The 22502-nt window shown below is 41.3% G+C and overlaps 1 protein-coding gene across 1 annotated transcript; it reads right to left on the reverse strand.

The window, feature by feature from the left end:
- Window positions 1-2447: 2447 nt before the first annotated feature.
- On the reverse strand, window positions 2448-21904 carry ago2 (argonaute RISC catalytic component 2). The gene is made up of 20 exons (XM_047605316.1): window positions 21668-21904; window positions 20500-20547; window positions 18875-19055; window positions 18677-18797; window positions 18390-18571; window positions 17946-18082; window positions 17729-17863; window positions 17429-17516; window positions 16781-16928; window positions 16564-16683; window positions 15830-15952; window positions 15551-15684; window positions 14156-14340; window positions 13025-13184; window positions 12795-12885; window positions 12214-12408; window positions 11938-12072; window positions 11650-11751; window positions 11316-11515; window positions 2448-11214 (listed from the first exon to the last, which is right to left on the reverse strand). Exons 1-20 carry the CDS (start codon window positions 21684-21686, stop codon window positions 11106-11108), a joined length of 2613 nt encoding a protein of 870 aa, XP_047461272.1. The 5' UTR covers window positions 21687-21904; the 3' UTR covers window positions 2448-11105.
- Window positions 21905-22502: the final 598 nt, after the last annotated feature.

Here is a 22502-nt window from a genome sequence, read left to right on the forward strand (position 1 = left end):
GGTGACTGGCAGCAGTACAGGCTCCTTGCTGTCATTTAAGGTGGTAAATATAATTCAATTACATTTTTTTTGATAGGTTTTGTTTAAGTTAGCTATTTGACACTATAGAAAGGGGGTGTCAAACATATGGCCCGCGGACTACAACCGGCCTGCAAGAGGGTCCAATCTAGCCCGCGGGATTTGAAGTGTGAAAATTAGATGTCAATAAGAGCAATTCTTCAAAAGAAAATTGGCACCTATTTGAACATTTTCCATTAGGAGTTGTGCCAATCTAGTCACAGTCAGAGCTGTGTATTAGAGAGAGTCTGGCCAATTAGGGAATGGATCGTCTGAGCTAACAAAAATGAAGAAGGTTATGTCAGCAGAAGGTTAAAAGGAAGAACGGAATGTCAGTGTCCCTCTTTAAATTTGTTAAGATTTTATATTGGAAAAATAAACTCATACCATCATCGTCAAAACGCCCAACATCGCTATACAGATGAATTAAGTTTGAAGCTAACCAAGCCTTATGCTAGCTTTATGCTAGCTAGTTATCTAGACTAAAGGCTAAACAGCAGCTATACAGACCCACATGTGCATGTAATTAATGTTATAATGATAATATCAAATAACAGTAGGACTAGTTTCACTATTTCTGAGTATTTATAATTTTTCTGAGTGATTTCAAACTTTTCGCGACGATGGACGAACACTGAGACTGAGGGGAAGGTAAAACATAGCTCTGTGACTGATGAGACGATTTCGCTGCAAAGCATTATACGGGTTCATTCGAGATATTTAAAGTAAGTAGAAGCTGGAGTATTTCCAAGTCTTATCTGTAGGTGGGCCTGTACATGTCAAGTTTGGTGGTGTTATGCCATACACGCTCTTTAATGTAAACACTCACTGCTATGGTTACTTTCACAGTTTCCAGTTCACCTCTTAAACTGAGCTGGTGTTAAAAAGAGGGAGCGGCTGAAATGCTGACAACTGGATTTCTGCCAGACCTCTATCCCTGCTCTATTGCAATTACCATTGAAGACTGGCAAAAAGGCATGGGTAGAAGAGCTTTTTAATATTCAGAAAATAAATCAGAGCCTGCCCCCATCTGGCTAAACGGTGTAATAGCAAATATGTACAGGTGGGTGAACAATTTATCTTGAAGGAATCGTTTATGGTGAAAAAGTGTTTGATATTTTAGACTTTTCAAAGTAGCCGCTCTTTTCCCCACTATCTTAGTTGGGAGACTGTGGACACCTCCTCCTCCTCCTCCAGGCTTCATGGTGAATAGAAACCTGCTGCTCACCTTTTCTGCATCTCACAAAGACATAGTCGCTGGAACAAATTTCCACTGGTCCAACGTCCATCACTTGTGTTTCTTGGACCAAGCAGCCTCAGTCTTTATGGCAGCAATTCCACTTGAAGGCGTGATTCACAGCTGATGCGTCTCTGTTGAGCCTCTCTGTTAATTTGCTGTTTTTGAGGCTGGTGCGGCACAGTCACCTCTATTGTCTCCCACAAGCACCAAATCATCATCACAGCTGCTCCTGGAAATCAGCCTATATCACTTATATTAGCTGAATTTAAAGCAAAACATCAACCAATGTTACACATATATCCATAATTATTATAGTGGCTAATTAAAGAATACTTATTTTTACACTTACATATCATAAATACTATTTACCATTACATCTCAAAAACCCAAAGCAATTATCGTTTACGTTCCAATGATTTGTACGTATTAAACGTTCTCAAATCCCATTCTGAATTTGGTAAAAAACTGTTTTAAGTATTCTTAAAACAGTGCTACTTGTAACTCTCTACAGAAAACTTTAAAGTTAAAGGAACAAATCACTCTTGGATCTTTGAAAACCCATGTGAAAGACCTCAGAGCAGCTACATTTCGTACTTGTCTTAATGTAAATTCCGAGTCTCAGTCCTGTTGTTTTTATTCTTCCATGTATTTTATTTGTGTTGTGCGAGTTGCCGTCTGTTGATTGTCGCAGCTTTCCTAGACTGCTGTCTTGGCCAGGCTTCCCTTGGAAAAGAGGACTTTGTATCTCAGTGGGATCAACGCGGTTAAATAAAGGCAAATAAAATAAACTGTACTGTAAAAGGAGCTGCTTTAGAGAACTGAAAATAGTAAAAAGATTCTGGTTTGTCAAACACCTTTTAAACTACAAATCAATGAGATGTGTCCAAACTTTGTGCTTTTCCTACTGTGTTTGAATCACACAATGATCCATTAGTAAGAAGCACTCGTATCAGTTGGCCATTTACACCTTTTTCTGGGGTATAGACCTCATTTGAGAGAATCAGATCCAATCTGAATGAAACCTGAGGGGGAAAAAAACTAAACAAAAACAAAATAAACACAGGTTAAAAATACAATAATGTTCCAGTGACTGGCTCTGAGCATCAAACTTTAAAATGACTAAAGAAATAAGTCATGACGCAACACTGAAAAACTTTTAAACATTTTTTATTAACGCAACTTACAGTCAAGCCAAAGAGTGAACTATATTAAGTGATACGTATTCACATTATGTCCTAACAGGGTTTACAGCATGTCTTGTGTTCTGTAAGTATAATTGTTACCAAAAATACAGAAATGTAAAATAGAAATCAAAGCTTACAACTTTACAACAACAAGGAGCTTAGCAGTGGATGTGAACAAATTAATTCAGCAACATAAAGACCCTCACCAGAACAGGAATGACAGCAAATTCAGTTTTGGCATGTTGTGGTTTAAATAAAGGGAGAAAAAAAAGAAAGAGAGAAGAAATATAATATAATATATATATATATATGTATAGAACTCAAAGCTGAGTTCAAAATGACACAAATGAAGGGAGGTTTGAATTCACACGGCTTTGTATGGCTGCTTTTGCCAAGAGACTTTGGTCATTTTGCTTCTCTGTCATGCCTTAGAATGAAAAAACGAAAAAATAAAAAGCGAAAGGTATGGAAGGAAAATCAGGGGAAAAAACGTCAAAATAATGGAGTGTCCTGGAACCACTTCTATGTATGAAACGGGCGAATTTTACTTTGAATCTTGTAAGAGTCTACGGATGATTGTCTGTTTTCCGTGAATAAAAAAAGAAAAGAAAAAGCAAACGGTTTTTGCAGTCGACTACATCTCCAGGACAGACCCTACATTCATAGGAGGTAGAAAACATGGCAATGACACAAGACGAAAGAAGAAATGCGTTTGAGCGGGAAATCGAGCTCTCTGTCAAGTCTGTGAAATTGTAGTGCATAATTTGTTCAACTTTTAAGGCCAAATAGGAACCTCAAGCGTAGATCTAAGGCTATTTTAAGACAAAGGTGTGGATTGGGAGACTGGGAGCAGGGGGACACAGTAAGCAGATACAGCCCTTTTTTTCGTGGCGATACCTGAGTCAACAGTCGCATTGATACCACAGATGCTTGGCGCACATCAACTCTTTGTTGGCTTTAACCCGATCAATTTTTTGGCTACGCGGACACAGGGAATATGGAAAAAGAAAAGGAACAAAAAAAACAAAAACAAAACAGAAATGTGGTGATGCTGAGGAATAATCTGATGAGATCTGTGTGTAAATTGCATAAATGACGTTATCATTTGGCCACGAGGTGTAACATGTTACAACAGAAGTAATCAGGTTAACTGGCATGGGCACAGCCTGTAGTGATATTCAAACCTCCCAGGAGGGGGAAATTAAAATGTTATTGGACAATATGAAGTACACTAAAAAAAAAAAAAAAAAAAAAAAAAAAAAAAAAAGTCAATGCAGCATATATCAGGCTCATGAGGTACTTCATGAATATATATAGATAATATCAATTTCTTTTAGAAAAGCTCTTCAAAGTCATATTATTCCTTATAATTCCTATTGATAGCATAAAATACCTCGTCAGTTATGTCTTTTTAACGTTCGGCCCAAACTCATGTGGGCGACCTTTTTTTTTTTTCTTTTGAGACTGCTTTGAAAGTGCAAAACACAAATACTGATCGTTCTATGCAGCATCTACACGCGAGGTTGCATGACAATAAAAAAAATGGAAATGAGTTTTTTTTTTTTTTTAATGCAGCATGGCGGAATTTTTTGCCCGACCTTTACGCTGAAAGGACTCGCACAACCCAAAGCTGGGGCAGATGGAGAAGAGAGAGAGATCTGACAAAAGGCACACATAAAGTAGATGTTTTCAGCTCCGACTGAGAGAACGACGACCTGCGGTCAACTGCCCCGCGTGTACCTTTTGTCGCGATGGTTTGATAACGCTGTGAAGTCTGTCCAAATGTGTATATTTCCCTTTGTTAATTGTCACATGCAAAACTACATCTTAACGTCCTCGACAGTAATGGCGTAGAGTGCGGCTAGGGGAAGGAAAAGCGGGCGTGAGCCGACTAAGAGACGGGTTTTTATTGCAGTTCCGGGTTGCCGTGGCTCAGTCAATCCAGTACGCTCAGAATATCGAGTCCTGCCGTGTTTACTGAGGGCTGCACCGACCCGCCCGAAGCCAAAAGTACCAATGACCTACAGCCAAACACTCCGACATTATTGCTGTTACGTACGACTTCCAACGAACCCTCGCCGCCACTCCGAACATTCCTCATCATCATCATCATCACCACCACCACCACCAAGGTTTTGCCGGAACATTAACTCCTCCGCCGCAGCGAATCACGATGGCACATTTGAAACTTCCAGTCACGTTCACGTCGTGTTTAAAAGAGTCCTAGATTGTGCTCGGTTGTTTCGTATCGACGTCCTTTTTTCTTTCTTTTTTTTTTTCAAAGATGGCCTCGCGCCAAACAAAGAAACTCCCAATTACAAAAAATTTGGTCCCTTAAAACGTAACCAACTAAAGCGACCGACCACCATTCATACACCAATACTTGGTTTTCCATTTATTAAGGTTCGAGGAAAGAACAGTGCGCTCACGTGATCGGCTTGTATTGGTTTGGTCACTACAATTCTCGGTTTTGTTGTTATAAATTAGGGATAATATTAGGTAGCACCCGACACTGCTCTGAGGTAGTTTTTTTTTTTTTTTTCCAAGTTGGTAAAATGGATAGAAATGCTTTGAAAAAAATATAAAAAAATACCCACACGAGTCTTGCATGTAGGTCAGCTGGATGGCATTGGTCTGGTAACGCTCTGTAACAGTTCCCCTCAGCTGGACCCCAAACAATCCAATGGAAGCAGCTGCGTCAAGTCACCTCCGGCCCATTTCATTTATGTTAAGCACAAAAAAAAAATTGGGGTTGTTGTAAAAACAGGCAGCTAGAGGACAAACCAAACTCAACTGAATCCATTGGACTATAAGGTTTTTTTTTCCTCAGGTATGTCAGTATCCCACGTGAATTTTTACTCAATTGCCTCTTGTTAATATATTTATAAACAAACTTGCAAAGACCTTGCCAACGCTGCACTGGTGTCATGTGGCTACGGGTTATATTAGATATCGGAAAAAACAGCCGGCATCATAAAGATCAGTGAAATTTATCTAGGAACAGGAAAGTTAAGCCAAGTCATACGGACATAAAAGGCGGCCATTTGTAAAATCAGTGAAAACAGCTGCGCAGCAACACAACCGATGAATGTAAGGAACACAACCAACATTCGAAGAAAATTAAAAAAAAAAAAAAAACTTCTTTGCTCCTAGGTGACAGAGCGCTAACAGATTAAATAAGCCAAACGTAGGGAGCGTTTCATAGGATGAGTGAGACGGGGAAGGGGTAAATATCTAACGGCAAACAAAATCGCACACCTAAGCAACCCACACAGCTCTTATGTTACAGCGCTTCACACGAGATGACGACGGCCGCTCTTTGCAACCGGCGTGAAACGTCCTAAAACTACAGCAACTGTAGACTCCTTCTATCTAGCGCTAATCGGTGAAAGGATCGGGCGATGTTAGCTGTGGAGGAGGGGAAGAAAAAACTTTCTGTAATGATTAAAGCCTATAAATAAAAGATAAAGACTAAAAAAATAAAGCGGAAAGGATGCACACAGGATGCAAAGATTAGTATAAATGTATGGATGGATACAATTATTACAAACCACGCAGGCTCTAATTACATTCATTATTATTTGGAGCTATAGGAAAATATGTTCTACTCTACAAGAGATGTACTTTTTTTCTTCTTTAAATCTGCAAAGGTTTCTCTACAAGAGACAGATAAGCGACAGAGATGAGATACGTTACTGTACAGAAGGTAATGGTTTGAAATGATTCATGAACTGGTTTGTTGCTTCATTTAAAAATCAAGCTTTTTTATTATTATTTTTATTTCAAGACCATTCAAAACCTAAAAAAAATTCTTGTTGTTTTCTTAGACTCTTTCAACATTTACATGATCACAAAATGAACGGATCACATTAGCTTATGATATGCCGTTTAGTTTACAAACCAGCCACTTGTAGAACCTGCTCCCTCCAGGTTTTGGCCACGCGGATAACGGAAAACGGGCCAAAGTGAGGTGAACGTGTGTTTTTAGTTTACACGTCTGAATGAAGACGAACCTGTAATGTCGTTAGGTTGCAGCTAAAGGTGTTCTCGAACGCCTCACTAAGCACCTCGCGCACCCTTCAGTGCCACGTTCGCCCAGGCAATTTGTCTCATAAACATTCTCGGTTGAAATCTTCACGAAAAAAGACGATTCGCGTGCAAAGGAAACAGCCTCCTCTGAGTCTTGATATGTATAGTTTGCGGTGGTGTTTGGCGAACAGAGGGCTTCCCTTCAGTACGATTCTAATACACACAATGCAGTCTCGGAGCCTCCAGCACCGTTTACCCTCGCGCGGCGCTTTGGCATCCAACAAGCGCCGACCACGGCGGCTTCATTATCCACAGGTCAGCGGCTCCTTCCAACACCTGTCAAGTTTGTTTTGCATAAAGCACCTTTATTTCCTCGTCGCCACTGTACAAAAGCAACTCCGCCCAACTCTATTAAAAACTCCCCCCCCTGTCGCTGGACATTTAAAGGCATCTGGATATTTCTGAAAAGCGACGAGCTGAACGCCGTTCGGCCGGAGAGGAAGCCTCCCGCTCGGCCAGCCCGGCTATCTCTGAACGGCGAGTGCAAACGTCAAGACTCTCGGGCCTGTTGGCTGTCCTCCTTTTATTTTGAAGAGCCACCGACGCCACGGAAAGCAACGACAGAGGCCGCCTGTCTGCCCCCTCGCATATACTCTTAATGCATGAATAGCTACGAAGTCCATTCTTGTTTAGTGCAACAAAAAAAAAAAAATAACATCGTCAAATGTTTTTTTTGAGTTTTATGTCCAGGAAAAGCAAAGCCATTCTGATCTGGTATTATAAGGTGCTGGTAAAATGTAAAAAACATAAAGAGGCAGTAACAGCAAGTACGAGCCCATCTCTTAAAACTCTTAAAACACGTGAAACAGTTCAAGCCAGTTAGTTTTGGTTGTCTGCGACGGTGCGGGAAAAAGTGACGACTGATACGTGTCAAACACTCGTTACGGATAAATAGAGGCTGAACTTAAGTGAACAGACATTTAGATTTTTCTAGCACAGAGTCCAAAACAGGATTCTCCTGAGACGTGAGATCCAATTTGTTCCGGTCAGAACAAGATGGGTGCGAAATGAAGGCTATGTACACCGATCTGCCACAACATTAAAACCACTGAAGGGAGAAGTAAATCGACCGCGGTTACGGAGCCTGGCATTAATGTGGATGTTACTTAGACGCGTCCTACTCATCTACACACTCGGCAACAGACCTGCCACACTGCGAAGAGTTTCTAGGGAACAGGTCAAAAACATGAAACACAGACCAAAAGGTTGACCTGGCAATGGTACACCAGTGGGACGCCCTGCACCAAACTCATTCCACAGAAGCCCGTCTTCTAGGACACAATGGCTACGTCTACCGATGTCTACCACCAGAGGAGGCCCAAGGAAGACCTACGCAATATGATCGGTGTACATGTACACATAGGAATAAAAGGAATAAAAGTCGCGTTGACATTTTGCGAATTCGACAGGTGTTAAGTGACAGTTTTTTCAGTCTGCGCTCTCGTTGCTTTTGAAGCACCTTTTAAAACCCGCGCGTCAAACAACGTCCCGGCTGACGGCTCGCCACGCCGATCGGAGCAGACGGGGGGCCGCCGCGTTCGCCGCTACGCCGCTCAGGTGGACAACGGAGTCGGCCGCGTTAGTGGTGCATAGAATAAAAGGAAAGAAAGCGGGGAAAGCTGTGTACAAACGGTTCGAGAATTTGGTCGTGCAGCTCAACACTCGTGAAAGAAAAACAAAAAAGCGCGCGCGTCCTCTCTTGTAAGCTCGAGTACAACTGTGAGAAAAAAACAAACAAACAAACAAACAAAAACCTACACTCGACTACATAAACTGAGAAAGCGCGTTCACCGCCATGCACACCCAAGCATTTAAAACTCCTACTGTCAATGCAAGACTCAGACAATGCCAATTGGATTAGATAGCAGGGGGTAATTATACGGAAATGGCCAGCAGTGTGGTGTTACCATAACACTTTAACAGGTAACAGGAGGTAGAACACACGGCCATTTCCGCACAATTACACCAGTGTCACGCAATATGGCCGAGCCTCCTGCTTTCGATTGAGGAACACACATCTAGATAAGTCATACCAATGTTCTGCTATCAAAAGTGCATCCAAATTTACATGTTGTGAGACCAGCACCCATAAGAACAATATTGACATCATAACAGTAAATATCAAGTACATGATTTTTCAGAATGCCCCACAAACACAGTCAGTCGGATTTCTAGTTGCTTTACGGGTAAAAAGGGAATCACCGAGAGGTCACCGAAAGGGAGAGAAAAGATCCTCGAGACGATGAAGCATCTTTTTAGCGTACGACTAAAAAACCAGTCCAGTGAGGATTTAACGTCGTTTACAGTGAAAACTTCTAGCACCTAGAATCAAGATGATGATCTTTTGTGCTTCCATATCTTTTGAGTATTAATCGTGTAAAAGTTTGTAATCTTGTTTGGCTAGGAAAAGATCGTGTGTTAAAAAGGATACACCCAATAATTTTTAGGCTATAAAATCTACAATGTTACAAATGACCACATAAATACTTCACCCCCGTTAGAAAGGCATGAAGACGCTGATAAGCACTAGGAAACGCTACTAAATGCAATATGCTAAAAAAAAACAACAACAACACAAAAAGCCCTGATTATCTACCTCTAGAAATGACCCAAATTCGTGTGAGACTCCCCCACTGCTAAATCTCTCGGTTAAAAACGATGCATAGTTAGAGAATAGACTACTCGCCTCCAATCAAGACTACGTGAACATTCGCCAGCTTGACTTGGTAGTAAAACTCAGGTGGGATGTTTCAATGTAATAACGTTATTATCAAGACTAACAGTCTCAGAAGGCAAGAGAATATTTGCATTTTAAAATCTGTATACAAATAGACAGTGTGAATTTAGACTACATTTGGGCCAGTCGTTTTTTTTTTGTTTGTTTTTGTTTTTAAAAAAAAAAAAAAATCTGTAATTTTTCAGCAGCCTCCACAGAAAGCTTATTCAAAATATACCTTATTACCAACGTTACTATATAGTATAAAGACTCACAAAAAGTCATTTGCATAAAACCAAAGCTTTTGTGCGACGACCGCCCCCCCCTGGTTCTCGGAGCAAACACTACGTCGGAGAGGTTCTTTTTTAGGGAATTTCGAGCGGTTAAAATTTAAAAACGTTGCAGCTTTCGCTCCGCTGTACCGAACGCCTGGATATGGAGAAGCCACACGAAAGTCCTGCCCCGACGACAACACTGCAGAAAACACTATCCTGCTGCTATGTACACATTAAAAAATACAAGTAGGGTCGGTGTGTATAAAGGAAGAAAGAAACAATTATCACAAATGCCTAAATGTCTAAAACATGAGTCAGCTACATGCATATTTATTGCAAAAATAACTGAAATTAAAATAATAATAATAAAAAAAAAAAACTATAAAAACCAAAGCAAAAAAGATTTCATCGTGTTCCCCTATATGTTGATTTCTACATCATGTGTCTTCCATCAACACGGCTCAGAATACATCAGAAAGGTGTCCTTGTTGGGAGCCAGTCCCAGTATACACTATTTCTCAACATGGGAATTACTGGTGCAAACGTACTAATTCATACTAACGAGTGGGAGCGGAGAAAGGATTAAAATTGCTGTTGTTTCAGTCTCTTCACTAAAAACTAAAAGCTCGCGTCTAGAATAAACAATAAGTGTAGGTTCAAATCTGATGCAAAGGAATCCTTTTAGTCGTCACCAGATTTGGCGTAAAAAACGGTCGTTGGTGTCGATACGGAGAAATACTGAAAAGCCAGCGCACGTGGGCCAACGAGTTCATAGTTCATAGCAGAAGTGACAACAGAGAGATGGTCTCAAATGGCACTTTTCATCACATAGTGCCCTATGTGAAAAAAAAAAAAAACAAACAAACAAAAAAAAAAAACAAAACAATCACACACACCCCCTCAATATATTAAGTACTTTTGTCCTGATTGAAGTACCCATTCTGGTCAGTGCACTTTGCTTCGATTGGCTGATAAATAACGTTTGTCAGAGGACTAAATCATCGGGCAAATAAACAGTGAATGAACCCCCTCATCTTTTGAGTTTTCCTTCTCCGTTCAAGCACCAAGACCCTAACAAACAAAAACAGGAGGACGAGGAGGAGGATGAGGAGGAGGAGGAGGAGGAGGAGGAGGAGGAGGAGGGGCATCTTCTAAATCATAAACCACCGCACTGTGTAATGTTACGGCCCACTAGGTTAGAAATGATAGTTTGTCTTCTATCAGTGTAAAAACTTTACAAATTCCTCTCATACTCTGCAACTTAATTTGCTACAACAAATACAGGTACACACTAGCGAACAACGTGTAAATTAATCCTCTTCCAGCTCGGCCCTCGCGAAAGAGCCATTTCTTTCGCGTCCTACGGTCTAATCGCTGGCTCGGTTTTGGTGGGTTTAGGGGGCTACGGGGGAGACGTGTGAGTAATTGACAGGTTTTTGGGTTGGGAGATCACAATGTGAAACCACTGTGATGCTGAGATGCAGCGAGGGGTAGTGTGTTCCATCAGTGGGTCTCACCCATGCCGACCTGGGGGTTGTGTGCTCTCAGGCAAAGTACATGGTGCGCAGGGTGTCTTGGTGGATCTGAACGGCCTTGGCCAAGGCCTGCTGGTCGCGCCCGTTGCTTTGACCTGACGTGTGACTGCCCTCGGCACTGCCATGGAAAAAAAAAATATAAAAAAATCACAGGTGTTAACACAAATTGTAACCGTCACCAACTGTTCATGTGAAACGTGAAGCGTCCCGAGTCCTCACCTGTCGTGCTCTTTGTCCACCAAGTGATAACGAGCCCGGAAAGCCACCAAATGGGCGTAGTAGGCTGGTGCTGGGATGGAAACCGACCGGGTGCAGCGCACGTAGGTGTGACAGAGCTGGTAGGTAAGGACTTGCAGTTCGTCTGATGAGAAGTGGTTGTCGTCCCAGAGCACGTGGTAGTGAGACGGCCTGCTGGTTCCCTGAAAGGAGCCAGCGTTTGTGTTTATTGACAGATTCCCTACCTCAAACGTTTTTTTAATATATATATATAAAAATAGAGGATCCTTTACTCAGTAGGTCAACCACCATAAGTCAACCCTTACTCTGCCTTTACCTGAATGCCAGCATGACTGCAAAGGTAGAAGTCAAACTCTGATGGGTGAGTAATTTTGGTGTCCACTGTGGTGCCTGCGGGGATGTTGCCACTCTTCCCAACCTAAAAAAAAAATAATTACACACAAACATAATTCGGTGAGCTAGGACTGTTTAGTTTCACGTTTAAGTAACAAACGATTAACAGGATGTTATAGGTTAAATTAAATTTTAATTGAAAAGTACATTTCCAGATATGAGAACTGTCACATGTGGACATTCCTCTTTCTAACGATGACACAACACTGACCCTCTCGTTTCTGTCCGTGCAGAACAGTCTGGTGTGGTGTCTCTTCTGTACGACCACAAAGGTAATACCGGGCTGGTAGTCCTTCTCTAGCTTGATGCAAGCTTCACGGATCGCCAGCAGCTCGTGCTGAAGGACCTGCATGTACAAGGTCAAAAGAGGTCCTAAAGATTATTTGGTGAAACAACAGGTCGATAATGAGAAGAACGAACCCAGATTTAATTTTACATTAAGAGTAAGAGCCGGTTTAATCTGCATCAATCCTGATATACATATCACCTGGTTGAACTGGCCCTCAGAGATTCCATCTCGATAGTAGATGATTCTCGTTGGCTTGAAGCGGGTGGACTTATAGAACTGGATGAGGAGCTCCCTCACCATGGTGGCCAGGTCCTGGATGATCTCCTGACGGTGCTGCTGCACCCGTACGGTGGCGCAGTATCGACTGGGATGGGCATCCATACTACCCACCACCTTAACAAAAACAGTCAATTACTCAGGAATTACTCAGTATAAGAAAAAATGAACAACGCTGAAAATTCAAGGTTGGTGAACTCGATGATCACTAGGGCTGAGTTTTAAAAATCTATTTTGTATTGAATCGCTCTTCACTCAAAAGATCTGATACTTATTCATAGAATCATTGGATGCATTTTTAAAATATATACCACTTCCTGCATCCTATTATAAGAACTCTCAACGTGTTTTTGCAGGACTTTAGAAATGACTTCTAAATAAATTAATACTGAATTAATTCGGGACCTTGTGAGTCAAATCAATTCAGGAAATCAGTAGCGACACACAACCCCTTTTAGAAAAGTTTTACACATGCATTGAATCCCTTGATAGATGTTACTTACAGCAGCGATGGAAGGCTTCTTTCCATCTCCTGCAGGTGGATGAGTGACATCAGCACCAAGGAAAATCACCGGCTGCTGAAACACCAGAGGTCTGGAAAAACAATGCACATGTAGACAAAGTTCATCACAAAGAAACAGCTTTCCAGAGTTGCAAAAACATAAACACGTGTTTTTAAAAAATGACTGACTGAAAATGTCTAGTTTCAAAGTAATGGCTGCGGCATCATTACCTGCCCTGTGGGAGGAGGATGTTGTTGACTCCGCCCAGCTTGACGTTAATCTTCAGACAGAGGTTGGAGAGAGTCTGGGGTGTCGTCTTCTGAACATTCTTCACCTGCACACACTGCGTGGCCATGCCAAGCACCGTGTCCCCGACACGTTTCACCTCAGCTGCAAAACACATCAAGACACGAACATTTCCATTAACTCAACTGCAGCTTTAAAACCTGATGCGTGTTGTTGGGTTCTCCTGGTGTGGTGCAACCTGGTGTACACAGCTACACTGAAGTAAATCCTTCTATTTGGCTCCATGTAATTTGGCTCATTTGATTAGTTAGTTTGTTGGGAAGTAAACCGGGGGTCAGACAATGAGAACCAATTAGAACGTAGCTTCTTCTGGTCGTCAGTTTCCTCAAGGTTAATTGCTTAAACATAAATAGAAGCAGTAAGACTAGTTCAGATACAGCACAATGTGGCTGTAGTGGTAAGATCAAATTCAGGCATGTTCAAAGACATAACAACAATCAAAGAGAAAAATGTTTGTGTTGGATGTGTTTTAAAGTCCCCACCTCCCACTTGTATCAGTCTCCTACTGAATGAGACACAGTAGCAGCTAAACTGGAAACAGATTCTCATAGGAACCATGAACCCAGATCTCAGGAACGGCGTGGAGAAATGTTTATGGTTTTATGGTTGATATATTTGCAATTCTTGAGGAACACGTCTCTTAAAAAAAACTGCGTTCCCTTGACTGTGTGAGAACAAGAACCGCTGCCAAAACTTCAAACTCTAACTTTTTAATCACACAAACCATCTCTGATTTGGAGATGTGTTTGTTGTAAGCTATGCTTTGACAAAGCACAAAATTGTTTCTGATTTCACAGAGAGAAAGTCGATCTCATCTTCACCAACAGATGAACGCTGGTGATAAACGGCAATCTCTGCCAAAACAAACACCACCACCTCAAAGAGAAAGGAATCTGTTGAATCAGGATGTTCACAAAGAGATTAGATGGGAGTTTCTATTTTATCAGTCTGGGTTTCTTTTGTGAGCTTAAAATATGAACGTCCGTTACTCGTGAAGCAACAAAACATATTAAGATCTCAACCAAACAACAAAAACGAACAAGCGGGTCCCTCACCGTAGACCGGCGTCTTCCCCGGTAGGATGACCACCACCAGCTGGAGGCCCTGGTAGGTGTACTTGAGGTGCCTGAACATGGGCTCCACGCTGTCAGCTCCCTGGGCGTACTTACAGAAGCAAGGCTGACCCTGGATGGGCATCCCTGCGTCTCGGGAGATCTTCCTCAGCTGATCTGTGAAAGCTCTGAGGGATGAAAAACGTGTTTATTTTAAAGATCAGTGACGAAATCTGAAGAAATCTGAAGTCATTCATTCAAAGGCAGGTCACAGATTCAAACTCTTAAAGCAGACACCTGAGGCGACATTGTTCCTGCGCTACAAAGTACAGATCTACTGATATGGAGCGCTGCCAATTTTTACTGAGCTGCTATTTGGAGCCGATAGTGCTTTTTCACCCTCCACAAACATGATCAAAATAACACAATGATAGCAAATGTTACAAGTCTCCATTTAACTAAAAAAATACACATTTACTGGAGTCAATTTATGCATGGAAAAAAAAAAAAAAAAAGACAGAGTATAAGCATCTTCCAGCTGCACTCTGCTAGAGACAGATGTATCGATCTCTTTTACAAAGGTTGCTATTGTATATTTGTTAACTGTAAGAATCAATAAATTTACAGTTGCCAGCTTAGATAAAGTGGGAGCTGAGAGTCTTATATTTGTTATACTTGTTAAGTAACATGAAAATGGTAAGAAATACACTGCAGTTTGGAAGCAACTTCAAGTTTCTGTTCACAGCGCCTTTCTTATAAACCAGCATGTGTTCTATGCATTTTGGAATGCGTTTGCTGCATCATCAGATTTTGCTTTTATTGATGTGAACCACTTTCCTCAATTTACCTTTAGATATAGATTAATCTTACCGGACCATTGCTGAATAAATGTCAGCAAAAGAAAAGAATGGCTTAGTTTTAGAGTTGAGAAGATTTGCAAGAGTAACAACTTAAGTGCAAAAGTAAAAAAAAAACAAAAACAAATCACGATTTGCATTATTCACTCTTGGGCTTTTGAGAGTCTGCATACAAATATCCCCATGCCGTGCTGTTGTTAAAGCCAGAGGAGGTTATTTTGAAAAAAGAAAGTAAAAGTAAAAGTGCCTTCTGACAGGTTACTCTTTATATATTAATCATGTTTATTTTGATGAAGTAAACCAAGGAGATCATGGTCTTTTATGTACAAATTCGTTCTTGCTTCCAAACGTTTGGCCTGTAGTGTACATGTCACAGCTGTGCACAGCCCCAACGCAGTTTGTGTTGTTGCTGTACCTTCGACACTCCAGCTAACACACACATCGATTAAGACATTTCAGGATTGTCTGTCATCAAACCAGATAGGATTCTTAATAAATACACACAACGCTGTAGCCGATGTGTTGGGTGTATGCCACTCACTTGAGCAGGAGTTCGGTGCACTGTCTCTGTGGCGCAAAGCAGGCGATGGCCCACACTTTAATCTCAATGCCAGTGTGGAACTGCTTGTTCCTCATGTCCCACACCCCCTGGATCGGTGTGGCTATTGCTTTGTTCTGCGAATTGTAACGACAACGACGTTATTTAAACTATTTATTTTACACGCTGCGAAATGATTACGACAGAACTAAATAAAACAAATATCGTATACATTAATTACAGGCAGCTGTGAACACACACACAAACTAGTGGCCAACGTACCCGTCCTCCATACAGTATCGAAGGTGCTTGCAGAACGCGGCCATTCACTTCTGTCATCTCATCCCTCACAATCACCCCAAATTCACGAACGTAAGGGTCGGAGTTGAAGTTGGCACTTCTCATCTGGGACAAAAACAAACACAGAGAGATTAAATGTAATTGTGTAACAGTTATGTGTGTTTTTATGTACAAAGTTTCTCATAAGAATTCTCAATATGTTTTTTAAACTAATAAATGCAGCCGTTTCTATCATATTGCTGTGGAAGTGTTGGTCTGTTTCTACACTGGTATTACACCACCGAGCCAATCAGCAGTCAGGTTTGTGTCAACCCCCCCCAAAAGAGACATTAAAGTAACGTCTGTTTTTCAGAGATAAGTTAAGAAGCACATCACACAGATGCCAATTCAGACTTTTAAATTATAACCTTTTTTGTACAGGTGCTTTTCTTTTAAATTTTATTTGTTCTTAAATCTTGCAAGAGCTGGTTGGCAAGAGTACGTGTGAGCAGGAGCAGCTGCCACGCTTAGTTAACCATCTTGAAATTGTTTGCTATTGGCCCCAGACCATCAGACAAACACTACTGAATGATTCCTGCCCTGTAGCAGCTGGTGCTATATAAACACTTTGTGATTTATGTCTCACACACAGTTGCAGAAATGGTGCTAAACACGGGGAAGGGTTTGAAAACTGGTTTCCAGACATTAAAACAGACATTCGTCTTCCAATAACTTACCAGTTTACTAATTTCATCCTGACGGTCTGGTGCTGATCGGGCTGTGGCACGGATCATGGTGGAGGTCTGATTGTCTGTCAGCTTTTTGATGCACCGCTGTCCAGCCACTATGTTACACACCTGGAGCGGCCACACACAAAGCGGTCAATGCCAGCGGTGACTCAAGTAAACAAAGGTAAAGTAAACAACGAGAAGCCGATCGGTTTGAGATTCTCACCTCTAGAGGTAGGTAGGTGTGCTTCTGCTCCTGTCCCACCTGTAAACACGGGAGGTGTGGGTATCGCAGGATGAGCTTGTACTTGTCTTTGAAGTACTGTGCTACTGTGCATTCAATAGTTTGGCCATTCTCCTGCTGCAGGGGGAACCTAAGGGGGAAATAATGAATGATTAAATTTCATCTTAACAAAGTGAGCATCACATTTTACACATTTGTTCTTGCTCTGATGGAAAATAATTATACTAATAAAGTTATAATGCTGCTGTAGGAACTAGTCTCTATGTAAATTTGAGCAATTATAGTACTATACTAGAGGTGGGTGTGGGATCACATGGGTCACGATACGATACATTATTGCGATAATATGATACTGCAATATTCTATATAGTTCACTGAGAAATTTTAAATGCAGCTTAAAATAGAGGTTGTATATATGTACATCCAATGACAGTGATAATTCATTGGACTAATCGGGTAAAAAAAATTATTAAAATGATCCATTTCCAATTTATTGCACTTGTCCATAAAAGTCGATATTTATCGGAAGAAAAAGTATCACGATATATTGCCATATCGAGTGTCGTGTATACAGATAAAGTATATCTAACATTTATATATTATGATTAAACAGAACAAAAGTATTCTTACGTTTGGTGGCTTGCTGGTCTTCTGGTCACATTACACACTCTGTATTTCCTTTTCATCTGCCCACAGTGAGTGATCTCCACCTTTAGGCCTAAACAAAGGAAACAAAACTCAGGATAACATGTTCGTAATTATCCCAAAAAATAATAAAGTAGATACTTATTTCAAAATAACACAGACACAACACAGATTTAACTGAACATTAGAATAAACAATTAAGACGTAAGTTGTTCTGATAAAAACCCAGAGAAATTAATATCTTCTGGGATAAGGAAAGATAAACAGCTGCTAAGCTTTAGTTACCTTTGATTTCTTTTGTAAATTTCACTCGCTGAGAGTCAGTTAAAGGCTTCTGTTGTTCTTCAATGCTTTTGAAATCCAAGACCTCACACATGAACTCAATCACAGGCTGGGCTTTGTAGAACGCAGTGGCCGAAACTGCAACCGCAAAACACAGAGATTAGATTAACTGGAACAGCCTCATTTTATACGACTTTTACCAAAGCGACGCGAAACTCACCATCTATGTTGAGCATCATTTTCCAGAGGGAAGGCCTGACGGACTGGTGGAAACCAAACCACACCTCCCTGCCACCACCGAGGGGGTTCGGGCATCCCTCTGAAGGAGTGAAGAAAGAGCGTCCCACTGGAGTATACCTGGAACGGGAAACAGTCAGGGGGGAAACGTTAAACAGAAAGCATTCAGAAAACTGTTTAAAAAAAAGACAAGAACCAGAGACGATGCAGATAATCACATGCCAGCTATCGAAAGCTCCTGCTGATGAGCACATAACTTTGCTGTAACAACATTAAATTTGGAAAAAACGGATCACTTGCATAGAGTGACTGGATTAGACATGATTGTGTTTCACTTTGCAGATCTGCACCTTGCTTGTTGTGACTTATAAAAGGATTATTTTCATTTTCATTTTTACGAAGAGAAAGAGTACAATCAAAGACGTACCTCATAGAAGGCAAATGTCTCATGACCACATCCAAGGCTTGAATAGTCTCAAAGGGGACGCTGGGTAGCCGTCCTGACAGTGCCTCGTGTAGAGCTTGCAGGCTAACGCAGGACACCCACTTGATGGATACTTTGAAGCTGCGGTCTTTGCCTTCACCAGGAATTGTCACCTCGAGCTCAACCTGTGTAGCACAAGGGCAAGAAAAAGGAGGCAGGTGTAATGTTTAGAAAAAAATAATAAAAAACACACACAAAAAAAGTGTTGGGTTGTCCAAAAAACAACATACTTTGTCTCTGCCTATGGGCAAAGGCATGGCAGTGTAGAGGTTCTTCCTTCCGTCATACACCGGCTTTCGATCACCGAAGATCTGTGTTTTAAAGTGCTGGACCATGTGCTCCACGATTTCACTGAGAACAAAATGAAATGAATAAATGACATAATTGCTTACAAGATTTTCGCCCACTGATCTGCTGGTGTAACATACCGATTGACCCTCCTGGGGCATTTCTCAGGCTTGATATCAATGTCGTAATGGTAGACCTCCAACTGGGGGATTTCCATTTCAAAGAAGTTGGCCTGGAGCTTGATTGTCCTGCCCATGGTGCCGAAGTCAGGCCGTGACGGTGGCTTGAACACATATTCTGGCACTGGGGACGATGGGGGGTCTAAAGCAAAGGTTGAAAGAAGGAGACGACAAAATGCACAGTAAGCATCACATTATAAAGACATATGGACAATCTTTCAGGAAACACTTAAAACATTACGAAGCATATTTGTTGTATCACCTCGTTTGTGTGAGAATATATTTAAATGCAGACTTTTCTGTTTTATATCTTAAGACCAAATCACAGAAAGTATAGTTACATGAAGCAGATATTACTCTATAGTGTGTTGAAAGATGTGAGATATTAAGTCTATTTCATTTAGGCCAAAGTAACAACAACATGAGATTTTTTTTTTTCTGTCAAGTGATTATAATCACAAATCACAAACACAATATCCGACAAAGCTAAACGATGATTTGCTGACCAGATCCCAGCAGACTACCAGGCCTGGTATAAATTTGGGACAGCTGTCTGTTTTTCTTCCCCCTTCCTGTGACATGCTGATAAGATGTCCCTCCACCTGGTAAACAAGTGTCTGGAATATTAAGGAGTGAGTCATCGCTGGACCACGGCGCATGGTTTTGATTGATTGCCGTTCCAATTGCTTCACTCACTTGAGTATTTGATCACACACTCTGACACATTTTAATATAACAGCGCTGCAACAAATCCTTCGTTATGCTTTTTATAATACTCATTTCATGGTGAGAGAATTTAAGAGGAAATACCATTGTGGTGCTGTTTGAATTATACAGAAATGCGTCTGTGTTTTGTAGCCTGCCCTTAGAAAAACCCTAGAACACAAGGCAACAACAAACCACGAACGGCAGCCTGGAAACAGCTGGAAACACAAATGGCCACCGTGAAGCTAAAACTTATATCAGGACTGTTGCGTTGGACAATATTAGTTTTAGCGCAGTATCTGACTGTATATTCCAGATGATTATCGCTGGTTTTCATGTTGGCTGACTCACATCGACAACGCCGTCAGAGTATTTTCACGTTCCAAGCTTCAAATCAGAACCAGGCTATTCCTTTCATATCCCAAATTGAGTTGTTGTGGAGAAAGTGCACTGTGCTTTCAACCAGCTCCATGTCTGCAACTTTAGATATATCGGTCAGACTGTCAGGGCACACAGGGCCTTATCTCTGTGTTCCAGTTCTGCTCATACAAACAGAAGGACACCCATGGGCTCTAATAATATCCAACGGGTTTTAATAATTGGCCTTTGGTGTGTGAAAGCAAGCAGCGATTCAGAGCTCGGAAAATATTTACAATGACACGGCCTTCTTTATAATATGACTTTTAATACCAGATCACCTGTGTCCAATTTTTCTGCAACTTTATTATCGAGTCAGAAGGTTAAATTGTACATCAGATGAGAGCATAATGTGATCTGTGTGACGCGCTAGAAGGATATAGAAACCATAAAGTTGCCATTTACACTGGCACACTGCTGGAATGAGTTCAAGGCTTTAGAGGCCAAATATGGGAAAAGCTTACCAGAGCTTATTGACCCAGAGGAACGGGGTCCCTCAGGCATCTCAGCAGCTGTAGAGGACACAAAAGACAAGTTAAGAAGGCTCAACAATCCATTTTGTCAAATACACTAAAGTAAAAAGAGTGTCGTAAAATGTACACGGGACAGGACAGAGGAAGAATAAAATCTAATTGTTTAAGTCGTAGGTGGCAGGACGAGGGCAAATACAGAGAGCTGCTCATTTATAACCGTGTATTTAAATTCTTTTTCTTCTTTAAGTCTGGCCCTCTTATGTCGTCCACAATGAAGGGACTCTTATCTGTATGCACACAGAAGATATGAAGCAAGGTGGCAATCTGTCTGCAGAAGCCACCCATTCTCCTGGAAATAGCCCACTACACACCACAGTCACATTTAAAATCCTACAAAGAGGACGCATCCTCAAACATAGAAAACAAACGCTGCGTTTAAGAAAAATACAACACCATGTTGATGTACTTTAATGACAAAAGAGCAGCCCTCTTATGAACATCCAACGAGATAGCTTAACCAGGCTGCTGTTACTGTACCCAGTACTACAAATAAGCTCTATGGACCCACTTCTCTTTTATTTTTCAACGTAATAAACCCCCCGATGTTACCTCGGTGCTCGGATTGATGTCGGGAAATGTTTAATTAAACACAGAAAGAAATAAGGACTGCACTGGTGAAATATATCTTGAACACTGTTAAGCTAATCGTAGCTAATGCTTGTGATAAAATCAGGGTGCATGGTCGGCCGCTAAATATTTCAATAGGTTTAAACTACAAAGCACTAGAAGCAAACTTTTTGCTTATATTATTTATATACGCGATTATTGTACAAAATGTATCCCAGTCGAGCCTTCTTTGTGAAGATAACACCAAGGAGTTAACAAAAACAAGTTGGGAGATCGAGGTGCCGCTGAAGCTAGCATGGCTAACAGCAGCTTGTTGTTGTAGCTTGCCTGTTCCTAATGCCTCCACTTAAGACTGGGACGACATGTTCTTGGTCAGAGGATTTGTCGAGTTTTATCACAACTAGCGGGCATGGTGTGCGTGTTTCCGTGGCAGCCCGGTTGAATGTAGCAGAGAACACAGCAACTAAGTTAGTGTGGTAATTTTAGCTGGCCGCATCACCTAGCCGATGCTAACGTTAGCCGCACCACTTACCTCCAGCAGAGGAATACATTTTGTCGACTTTTTAAGCGTGTGTCGTGGACGTACAGATACTCCACTTTATTTCTGCGAAATTCCACCTAAACTCATGCGTGATCGAAAAGTACGTCTATATCCAAGAGCAAAAGAAAGAAGACCAGTTCGGAAATAAAGATATTTAGTTAGCCGAGTGGTAAATATTTGGAGTCTCTCATCCTCGGCACGGCCCCATCCCCCCAACACACAAAACGGGAGCCTCGATAAAAGACGCATGCGCTGCCAAGAGGATTCCCTCCCATCCACTTCCGCCTTTGGTCACGTTCATTCAGGCAGCTCAAACCTTTATATTAAGTCGTGTGGATTGTCCATTTTTAGTCTTCTCAAAGGGTGAATTTGTCTCACTAGAGCAATTGTATGAGCTCTCAAGCAGCCAGGATGCATGAAAACAACAATACAGTGTGTTTTTCTGTAAAACGAAAAAAGAATAGACGTATGCTATTGCATACGCAGTTTCTTTTGCTAATATTCGCAGTTTAGACAAAAAAGAATTTCATGAGACGCAATTTTCAAAGTAGTCTTCAGAATTTAAACCTTCAAAGCCGCCTGAAACACTATTATTTCGCATTGCTGGACAACGTCTGTTTAAATGGACGTGAATTGGAGGGAACTATCTAACTCTCGAGTGACGTCAGACGCACGCTGCGCGCTCTCAGATTCTTTGCTCAAATTCAAATCGAATTACCCCAACAAAGGTCATTTTCTTGATTGAAAATACACATTGGCGATAATTTGCATAACTGGTGACAGTGGATTGTGTTAAGAAAGGTGGACTACGGGTGGAACAAGTAAA

The sequence above is a fragment of the Mugil cephalus genome, chromosome 14 (genome assembly GCF_022458985.1).
Source record: "Mugil cephalus isolate CIBA_MC_2020 chromosome 14, CIBA_Mcephalus_1.1, whole genome shotgun sequence".
NCBI classification, from domain to species: Eukaryota; Metazoa; Chordata; class Actinopteri; order Mugiliformes; family Mugilidae; genus Mugil; species Mugil cephalus.

Bases quoted from the DNA above. Each gene is read 5' to 3' on its own strand.
- ago2 (XM_047605316.1), bottom strand. The intron at 16,684-16,780 runs GTGAGAATCTCA...TGGCCGCTCCAG, and splicing joins ACACCTACCTACCTCTAGAG to GTGTGTAACATAGTGGCTGG. The intron at 11,516-11,649 runs GTAAAGGCAGAG...GGCTCCTTTCAG, and splicing joins GCAGTCATGCTGGCATTCAG to GGAACCAGCAGGCCGTCTCA.